The 9,677-nt window shown below is 60.2% G+C and overlaps 2 protein-coding genes across 4 annotated transcripts; one reads left to right on the forward strand and one right to left on the reverse strand.

Moving 5' to 3' along the window:
* Window positions 1-1,534: 1,534 nt before the first annotated feature.
* STX10 (syntaxin 10) lies at window positions 1,535-4,519 on the reverse strand. Of its 3 annotated transcripts, none has more exons than XM_047826524.1 (8): window positions 4,395-4,519; window positions 3,804-3,973; window positions 3,574-3,668; window positions 3,434-3,496; window positions 2,441-2,548; window positions 2,240-2,346; window positions 2,048-2,142; window positions 1,535-1,946 (listed from the first exon to the last, which is right to left on the reverse strand). In XM_047826524.1, the coding sequence occupies exons 1-8, from the start codon at window positions 4,460-4,462 to the stop codon at window positions 1,870-1,872; spliced, it is 783 nt and encodes a 260-aa protein (XP_047682480.1). In that variant the 5' UTR covers window positions 4,463-4,519; the 3' UTR covers window positions 1,535-1,869. The 3 variants fall into 3 exon arrangements, with proteins under 3 accessions (XP_047682480.1, XP_047682481.1, XP_047682482.1); XM_047826525.1 differs by lacking the exon at window positions 4,395-4,519 and adding an exon at window positions 4,231-4,377; XM_047826526.1 differs by lacking the exons at window positions 1,535-1,946; window positions 4,395-4,519 and adding an exon at window positions 4,231-4,377 and having other exon boundaries at window positions 2,054-2,142; window positions 2,244-2,346.
* Window positions 4,520-6,560: 2,041 nt separating this feature from the next.
* Window positions 6,561-9,200, forward strand: IER2 (immediate early response 2). Its single transcript, XM_047850146.1, has one exon. It carries the CDS (start codon window positions 7,530-7,532, stop codon window positions 8,199-8,201), a length of 672 nt encoding a protein of 223 aa, XP_047706102.1. The 5' UTR covers window positions 6,561-7,529; the 3' UTR covers window positions 8,202-9,200.
* Window positions 9,201-9,677: the final 477 nt, after the last annotated feature.

The raw sequence follows: 9,677 nt of genomic DNA on the forward strand, positions 1-9,677 counted from the left end.
ATGGAGCATTCTTAAGAAGTAGCTTCCGCTTAAAACCCCCTTCTGGCTACCCTAGTGTAGACACTGGGATGTATATACATCCCCCCAGGGCTGTTCCTACACACGCATGAGCCCTAGGTCCTACCTCAGTGTCCTACAGGATCGCCTCCAAGAAGGGCCTCTGTTGAGTTGGCTGCATGACAGAGCCGCTGGCTCCCTCCCTTCTGTGGTCTGTTTGCCACCCCCAGCCCCAGATACACATCCTGAACACACCCACACCCTTCACGGCATCTGAGCCGTTGGGCCCACGCACGCATCAGAAGGAACACAGAAGTTGAGACGGTAAGTCCCGTTCGGTGGGCATCCTTTAAGATCCCTTGAAGAGCCACAGGTTCTGAGGCTATGAAGCCAAGATGTTCTCTCGAACCAGATGGGAAAGATGCAGATGTGTGCTCAGGTCTCCCCGATTCAGAAATGTCTCTAGTAGTGTAGGAAGGTTATTCACTGAGGTTAGGGAGCCCATCAAATCAGAAAGTTGTTTGCCTTGGGGTGGAAAAGGAAGTTTCATCCCTGCCCGGAGCAGGTCTGGCCGCTCTAGTAACTAGCAAGAGCATCCAGACAGACGTCCTGGGGAGGTGATCAGGTGGGATCTCAGTCCCCAGGGAGGCTCGGTTGTACTTGAGGAACACCAGCCCCAGCCTCGGCTGCCAGAAAGGGTTCTGACAGCCAGCAACACCACCACCAAAAATCCAGAGGTGACTGATCCAGTCACCTTGGGTAACAGGAAGTCTTGTCTGCCTTAACATGCGGGCAAACCCAGGTACGTGCGAACACCATCCCCTCCCAGAAGTGCACCTTTTAACCTCAGGAAGACTTGGAACAGAGTACAGAGAGATCAAGAGAACCCAGACCTCTAGTGGGTTTGCACGAAAAAGGGAATCGGCACATTGAACACGGGTTCTTTTTAAGGTTTGACAAATCAGCCTAACGGAACAACACCCTTGTAACAGGCAGCACTTTGCGATGTGTAAATGAGCCACTAAGACGCGTGGTTCTGATGCGGGACTGCGTCACGCGCGGAATGGAAACATCTGAGATGGCAATCTAAGGTTCGCGGCACTTACGAGTTTTCCTGGCTCATAGGAATCACTCGGGCAAGCTCTGGCAAAGCCCTGGAATTTACAAACACTGCCTTGTCAGTGACCAGGTGTACATTAGAGCCCGGCGGTACTCGGGCGCCTCAGAAGTGGCTCGCTCAGCTCCACTGCTGAGGCGGTTGCCTCCGGTGGGCCGAGAACGAGCAGAAGACGTTTAGACTAAACTTCAAACGCTCAAGGAAGAATCAGGCTTGGGGTTTTTCAGCCTCATCCGCCGTGAAACCAAGAAATAAACTGGACTAGTCTTTTCTGCACCAAATCCTGACCACTGATACCCCTACTAGGCGCGTGCCTGTGCACGTAGGTACACACCCGGGCCCCAGCATGTGCAAGCAAGGGGCTCGCGATGGGAGTCCCATTTAGGGGACGGGCACGAGTTAACGAGCCACAACACACAGTAAGGTATAGACGTGTATTTAAAAAAAAAAAAAAAAAAAAAGGCTGGGATTTTTATTTCCAAGTTGGCACGCGCGGAAGGCACAGGAGCAAACGGCTTTGGGGCACCAGAGTAGAAACGGGGAGGGGCGGGTGTGAGGTTCCCCTACCTCTGCCACCTCCTAAGCACACTTGGGACAGGACCAGTGGCAGGGGCTCTGGCCCAGGGCCCCGAGGGTCCCACTGGCTCCGGATGAGAACCTCGAGACAGCTCTCCAGGAAGGAGCCCCTTCTCCCAGGGGGCAGGACCCTGCCAGCTCCCACAGCTAGAGGACCGGCGCCCTGGGGCGGGCCGGCGTCAGAGGGAGAAGAGCAGGATGAGAACCAGAAGAAGCACCCCCAGCAGCACGACGATGGCACACCACTGTCGGCGATCTGGGGGCAAAAGGGTCAGAGGTCACGGGGGGGTGGGGGGACGAGGTACCACCTTCGCCCCCCACCCACCACCCCTGAGCTGCCTCCCCAAGGGGGCTTACCGTTCGTCATGTGGGATACTTTGGCCATCTTCCTGAGGACCCCATCCATCCGGGACTGGGTGTGGTCCATCTCGTGAGCAAAGGCATCCAGCATGCTGTTGATACCGAGATGGCGTTAGCCTCCAAAAGTTCTGGGCACACCAGCGCGGCCAGCTGAGGGCACCCAGCCCACCCCCAGGATCCTGGCCTCACACGCCCTGCTCATCCAGCTCCTCCCCAACACGGCCAGACATGTGCTTCAGAACCCGGATGCTCCCGGACACCATTTCCAGCTGTTGATTCTGTTGGTCCATGATCAGCTGCAGATTGGAGGAGTGGGAACTGCCGTCAGCGGGGGGCCCTGAGCTGTCCGGAGGCCCCTCCGGCCCAGGATCCCCGACTACCCGCACGAACCTGCTGTGTGGCCTGCTGCTCCTCAATGTAACGAGAGGTGGCTGCGGCCATGCTGGCGTCCAGCAGGTCGCTGGATGACTTTGGGGCGGCTGGCTTGCCTGTCAGCATCTATGGGGGCACAGACCACAGGTTCAGGGAGACAGGGCCACTCACAGCAAAGCCAGACACAGACTGGTGGCAAATCTAGATGGCTGTTGCTCAGGAAGGTGGTCTTAGGAATGGGATAGCCTGGGTTCCCCAAGCCCACCGCTTGCTAACAAGGTGACCCCAAGGTCCTATCAATTGACCTCCCTATGCCTCAGTTTCCTCCTCTGTAAAACGGGGAGTTCCTGGGGCTGGAATGCGGATTGCCCGAATCCATGGTGGACTCATCATATAAACAGATGTATTTAAGAATTTGGACTTTGACCCTCAAGGCAGCACACCTGGAAAGCCCGTGGGCACTGCTATAGGACCCCAAGCTCGTGCAGGTCTCGGCCCTACACCCTCCCAGATCCCACATGGGCATCCCATGACGGGTTGGAGACAGGCTGGATGGGCACACAGAAGAAAAAAGTACCAACAGAGGCAGCTGGGGGAGTGCGCACAAAAGGCATACGCAGGCACATACAGGGCAGGCACACCCACGGAGGGAAATGGTATGCAAGCCGACTGCAGATGGGGATCTACTCAGAGGCCAAGTTCACAGGCTCACAAGTGCCAGGTACAGACACAGAAAAAAAAGGTAGGCATACATCCTGGAAACAGTGACACAACAAGCAAAAAGAAAAAAAAAAAAGAGGGGGTGGGATACAGACCCGCACTAGGAGGCAGAAAGGATTCTACACCCAGAAAGAGCGGGCAGGTAGACAGCCAGGAACCAACTGCTCAGAGAAGATGGGCACTGACACAGAAGAGACCGACTGTTGCACGTGCAAGGGAGACGACTGAACACACACAGAGGGGTCAGGCTTGGGCTCGGGTGGGTGAGGATGCTGGGTCCGGATGCCTTACCTCTCTCTTATTCCTCTCCATAAAGGCTATGGCTGCCGGGCTGACCATATGGTCCTTCATTTCCTGGGGGGTGAGGACGCCATCAGAGAGTAAAGATACTCCAACCTCCCCACACTCGCGCCACCGAAAACTCTCCTCACCTGGACTGCCTCCCGCATCCGCTCCACGAACACCTTTCTCTCCTGCAGGTCTCCGGCTGGGAGCTTGAACTTTCCCGGGTTGGCTTCCACTATGCGTAAGTCGCGAGTCAAGGCCAAAGCCAGACATGACCCCCTCCTCTGCCTCAAGCCCTCAACTCCACCCAGGTGTCCGGTTGCCCCCTGCCACAACAGTGGGCTCTCCCAGGACGCCTTGCAACCCCCCAGGATATCGATGGTCTCCTCCAGGTCCTCGAGGTCCCACTCGATGCTGCGCAGGCCATTCCGCAGTTCATTGGTCGTCCAGTCCAGCTCCTCGCGTCCGACCGCCGCGTCCTCTTGCAGGAGCTCGCACCAGCGCTGGTACAGCCCGCGGGCCGTGTTCACCGCCTTCTGCACCTCGCTGCCGGGCAGGGGCACACACAGCGGTCACGGCTGGGGGCAGGCGGTCCTCCCGCCGGCCACTGCGCCCCCAACGAGTCAGGGCTCAGGATATCCTGATAACTCCCTGCGCACCCATCCCACTCGGCCACGGGTCTTCCCTGACCCGCGCACCCCGACGGCCGTGCCCAAACTGCCTAGCACGCTCTGCCGGACACGCGGGCATTAGTTGGCGGGGGGACCGAGCACCCTCTTCTCTCCCCCATTGCTGTCACTCACCCTCGGACAACAAAAAATGGGTCCTCGAGAGACATGTCACACAAACCCCGCCCGAGGCCAAGCCCCCCTCCCCTCTCGGCTTTGGTAGCGGGTTCCCTCCCAGCAAGAAGGGAAAGCGCCGCCTCCCCCGCCCCCGTCACGTGACCCGCATCACCATCGAGAACCTGGACGCCAGGGTAGAAAGAGAGGCCTCGGCCTCGGAGGCCCGCGCTTCCGCCCTCCTCGCGGCCATCTTTATTGTGGGCAGAAACAGCTTCGCGTCCCCGTAGCTCGTCGCGCCCGCCCCCAGCAGAGTCCCAGTTAAGTCTGGCTGGGTTGGGGGTCGGAGCTCCAAATCTCTCGGTTGGAGGGCTAGCCCTTCGCATTGTTGCCGCAGCAACCTCAGTTTCCCTTTTGGGCAATGTGAATAATAATAACCTTCTTCAAATCAGAGATTATGACTAGGGAAGGGGATCATTCGATTGGTAGAACCTCTCTCTCTCTCTCTTTTTTTTTAATGTTTGTTTATTCTTGAGACAGAGAGCAAGCGCCGGGGAGGAGCAGAGAGAGATGGCGGGGACAGAGGATCCCAAGCGGGCTCCACGCTGACAGCAGACAGCCCAACGCGGGTCTCGAGCCCACGAACCCCAGGTCGTGACCCCAGCACGACCCCCAATTTGGGGCGCCCCCAATTTGAAGTCGCTCTTAACAGACTTCCTGAGCCTGCACCTTGATCCTGTACTCGGAGATCGTCCCAGCCCAGAGTTGGGAAGGGGTGGAGGGAGAGGTAGTCCTCCCCACTTTACCGCAGGAGGTGGAGTGAGGTACGGGCATTCTCCGGTGGAGAGTCTTGCTGGACTGCCCCTCCTCTTTTGTTCTACGGAGGAGGGCGCCCCAAGATCGCCCTGGGGTGGGGTGGTTGTGAGTGGGAGCCCCAGAGATGCTTCTGGGGTGTGGGATCTTTCTGCGTGTGAGGCAGGAGTCGAAAAAAGGGGGCGTGGTGGTGGCTTCTGTATACAAGAAAGTTCTCGGTGTGTGGGGTCTCCGTCTGGGGAGGGACCAGGAATGTCTGGAGACTCATAGAGTGGATCCCTGTGTGACAGAGGCGATCTGTGTGACAAGGTCTCCGGAAAAGCACTCTTTTTTGGAGGGCCGGGGGGAGCCATCACCTGAGTGGGGTCCTAGTCTCTGGGAAGTCTGGGCAGGATGTCTGAAGTTCTTGGAGAGCCTGTGTTTCGGAGTCTCTCAGAGACAGAGGCTGGGCTGGGAATATCATTGTGGATTCGCCGTGGGGGTCCGGGGGGAGATGGGGGCGTCCTCAGCGGGTCGCCGTAGTGTGTGGCAGGATCGATGACTAGGGACAGTTTTTGGAGGGGTCACGAAGATAAAATTGTTGAGTCCTTAGGTGCAGGGGGTGGGAAGGCGGGGCGTGGGGTTCTCCAAGGGTGCATGATTTGGGGGGGGGGGGTGAAGGAACACCTGGGAGAGAACCTTGTAGAGAGAAATAATTGTGTGGGTCTCTATGGGGGAACAGGGACGAATGTTCCTGTTCAGCGAATCGCCCCTCGTGTTAGCAAGGTCTTTGGGGAGGGTCTCTGGGAGATGGCGTCAGTGGAAGCCCAGAGATCGCCCCTACCTGCCGGCGGGGGGCTTCCCGGAGAGGCGTCACGCCTTCTCGGCCGCGGGAGGGAAGGAAGCGAAGCCTTCCCCTCCTTTCCCGCCCGCCCCGCTAAACTCTGGTCCGGAAGCCCGGGACTACAGCCTTCCTTAGCGGCTGGGAGCGGGGGAGGGAAGGGAAGGGGGCGTGTTCGGAGGGCAGGCACCGCCCCCGCCCGCCCGGAAGGAGGCTGCCTCAGCTCAGAGCGGAGATCCCGGCCCCTGTCCTTATATGGGCAGCCGGAAGCGGCTCGCGCGCCTGCCCTACGTCATTATACCCAAATTTAGTCGTGGAAGTCTGGCGCTTCCAGTGGCCGGAAGACTCCGCTCTCCCTTCGGCGCGGCAAGGGAGGAGGGAGACGAGCCTTCCCTTAAAGGGCCCTTGCCACGAATGAATGGAGCTATAGGAACAATTTTGCATCTTGTTTTGGAGGAACTGGAGCAATAGGGCGTAGCGGAGGGTGGGGCCGACGTTTTCTATCTATCCGCTCTATCTCTGCCTTGCTGAGTTTACAGCTCCTACCCCAAGCACGCTTCCTGGGGCGCAGGGGCGGAGCAGGGCCGTGTTGTCTAAGGGGCACAGCCACGTGTTCACCCGGACTGTCCTGTTGCCCGGGTCCTGCGTCCTGCGAGCACCCAGCCCACCCGTGGAGCTCGAGTAGAGGAAAGGGGCGGGGGGGGGGGTTCGGTGTGGAGCGCAGGAATGACACCCAGGGCTGCGTTCGTGTCTGGCAGACATCCAATGCCCGTGGAGTGGGCAGCTATGCCTAGGAGCCAGCCCCCGCTGCCCGCCTGCTTACTGCCTACAGAGAAGGAGTGAGGAGGGCTGGCTTACTCTAGAAAGACGCAAGAGCTGGAGGCCCCAGTGTCCCCTTTCACTGCAGTGGCCGTTTATTCGTTTAGCAAACATTGGACGAGTCACTCTGTCTCGATTTCCCCAGCGGAAGAAATCAGGTACAGCAGTACCCTCCGCGGAGTGGAGGTGAGACATTTAGTAAAGGAAAACCCTTAACAGCGCCTGACGGGTAGTAAGTGCTTTCGTAAGTGTTAGCACGGTTACTGATTCAAAAAATGCGAATCGGTTACTGATTCAAAAAATATTAACTAGACACCTAGTAGCTGCTAGGAACTGTGCCCACGGGGGTGGGGGGGGATATACCGGTTAGAACCCCGGTCTTCCCCGGTGCGAAGGGAAACTCGCTGCCTACAAGCCACTGGGGCTTCAAACGCAAGCACGTGGGTGGACTCTGATCCCCCATCCGCCGCCCTGCTCTTCTGGGCCCGTGCGCCTGCTCATTGAGGGCCCTGGGAAAGGAGACCACCCCGAGAGCTCTGCGTGGACTGGGGAATGCTCCCCCACGCCCCGACTCCCTCCCTTCTCCCGCCTCGGTAAATTCTACCCTGTCGCTTTAAGGAGTCTCTCGCCGTGGTGCGTTGGGAAGCCCGGATGCGGCTCTCGGATTGGGCGGGGCGTCTCCGTGACTTCACCCCGGGTACAAAAGGGCCCGGGTGGCGGGTGCCGGGGCAGAGCGTCCTAGCAGTGTCACGGCGTGGGTTGGCGCGAGGGGAGAAGCGTGAACGAGCGCGTAGCCCGGAGTGCACCTGCTACCTGTCCTGCCCAGTCAGGGAGCCCCCGCCGTCCTCGCCCCCGCCGTCTAGCCGCCATGGAGGTGCAGAAGGAGGCTCAACGCATCATGACCCTGTCGGTGTGGAAGATGTATCATTCGCGCATGCAGCGCGGTGGCCTGCGGCTGCACCGGAGTCTGCAGCTGTCGCTGGTCATGCGCAGCGCGCGAGAGCTCTACCTCTCGGCCAAGGTGGAAGCCCACGAGCCCGAGGTGCCCTTGCCGCCCGTCCGCTCCCCTGATCCTCGCCTGCACCAGTTGCGGGAAGCGGAAGCTGTAGCCGAGGCAGCGCCCCCCGACGGTGAGCAGCCTTCCCCGGAGCCCATGGACACGCGGGAGGCGCCGGGAGCCGCGGAGACCCCAGCTCCCTGTGCCCCGCGCCCCACTAAAGTCAGCCGCAAGCGGCGGAGCAGCAGCCTGAGTGACGGCGGGGACGTCGGACTGGTCCCAAGCAAGAAAGCCCGTCTAGAAGAAGAGGAGGAGGAGGCAGGGGCCTCTTCGGAGGTCCCTGATCGCCTGCAGCCACCTCCCGCTCAAGCGGAGGGCGCCTTCCCCAACCTGGCGCGCGTCCTACAGAGGCGCTTCTCTGGCCTCCTGAACTGCAGCCCCGCCGCTCCCCCGACGGCGCCGCCGGCATGCGAGGCGAAGCCTGCCTGCCGCCCTGCGGACAGCATGCTGAACGTGCTCGTGCGGGCCGTGGTGGCCTTCTGAGGGTCCCCGAGCGGCGCTACGGGAGCCCAGAGCGCGGGCCGAACCGTCGGCCGGAGTGCGCACACCCGAGGCGAGGCCCGCCCCCGGGGGAGCGCCCGCTGAAACCGTGGAGAGGAGCTGCCGCCCGGGCTGCTGAGAGGCCTGAAGAGGGACTCTGCCCCCGGGGAGCCGTCGCCGCCTGTGCGCAGCGGCGGCGCCGAGGAGCCTGAGCGGGGAGCGCGAGCGCCTTCCGCCGAGACCTGCTGCGCCCACAGGTGCTGTCTTAACGGACTGGGACGTGGACCTTTCCCTCTCCTTCTGGGACTGGGAGCAGGGAGGCTAGGTTCTTTAAAACTCCTCAGGGTCGGACTTCATTTTTTACTGGGAGCTGTACTGCCCGTTCAAGGTTTTTCAATAGTTGGTGTTTGCATTTCCAACCTCAGAATTCCAGGCAGGCGCTCCCTTCCCCCACCAGTGACATACTTGTGCAAGCGGTCATCGTTGCGTCATGGGGCAGACGTGGGGAGCTTCCTGTTGCCTTGCGTGGGCGTGGGGCCTGGGAGGAGGGTCTGGGGTGTGGACCGCCCTGGGGAATGGGAGGAGGGCGTCCTGAGTCACCTCGCCCCGCGCGCTGCGGGTTTGTGCCCCGCGCCCCTGCGCCTTCGGCTGTATGGCGGGGGCAAGGTGGGGGCCCGATTTAATTTCAGGTTACAGTTTTCCTCATCTGGTGCGTGAGAGGTGGTAATACGTTCCCAGTCTCCGGCGTGACCGTCCCTCAGACACACAGACACAACCCAGACGATCCTGGTCTGAATCACAAAAGTGGGTGGGGGTGTTTAGAGCGCTTGCAAGGCTGCGCTGGGACCAGTTGCTGGTGAGACTGGGCCAGTTTGGGAAGGGGAAGATTCTTGCCAGGGCGTGCTGAGGTCTGTTTACCTTTACTGTGGTGGATTCTGTTTCATTTCATCTGTCTGGCTTTTTGCTAGAAACGCCAGATAGGAAAATAAAAGACCATTTGAATAAAGTCTGTGCTGCCCGTCTGGTTTTCTTCCCTGGTGGGGGAGGGGCGGGGTTAAGGGGTCAGGAGCTGGCGGCGGCTTGCTGGGGCCCCAGAAACCGGTCTGACCGGCTATCACGTGGGTAGAGTGGGCGGGATGGGGCTGGGCCGCCTTTTCTTTGCCAGAGCGTTTCCGTGCTGGGTGCTCTGGTCCTCTGACTCCTTCAGCCCCCCCACATTCGGTGGTTCCGTCGAAATCCTGCAACTCGGGGCAGGCGGGGGCGGGGGGGGGGAGCGGAGAGGGCTTGACGAGTTCAGACCTTTGAGGGGGATTACCGATGGGTCCAGTGCCCCAAACAGAATTGGGAAGGCCACGCCTCCTTTGGAGGCTTTCGGAGGATGGCAGGCAGATCTCACCTCCCCCCCACCCCACTTGACCGACTGAATCAGCTTTGGCGGGGGTCCCTCAGCTTGCGGGGGAGCTGAAGTGCGCTTTGGGG

This window comes from Prionailurus viverrinus, chromosome A2 (assembly GCF_022837055.1).
Source record: "Prionailurus viverrinus isolate Anna chromosome A2, UM_Priviv_1.0, whole genome shotgun sequence".
NCBI classification, from domain to species: Eukaryota; Metazoa; Chordata; class Mammalia; order Carnivora; family Felidae; genus Prionailurus; species Prionailurus viverrinus.

Coding starts and splice junctions, on each gene's coding strand:
- IER2 (XM_047850146.1), top strand. CDS start 7,530: ATGGAGGTGCAGAAGGAGGCTCAACGCATCATGACCCTGTCGGTGTGG.
- STX10 (XM_047826524.1), bottom strand. CDS start 4,462: ATGGCCGCGAGGAGGGCGGAAGCGCGGGCCTCCGAGGCCGAGGCCTCT. Junction 3,497..3,573: donor GGATGCGGGAGGCAGTCCAG/GTGAGGAGAGTT, acceptor CTCACCCCCCAG/GAAATGAAGGACCATATGGT. Junction 2,549..3,433: donor TGGAGAGGAATAAGAGAGAG/GTAAGGCATCCG, acceptor GTGCCCCCATAG/ATGCTGACAGGCAAGCCAGC.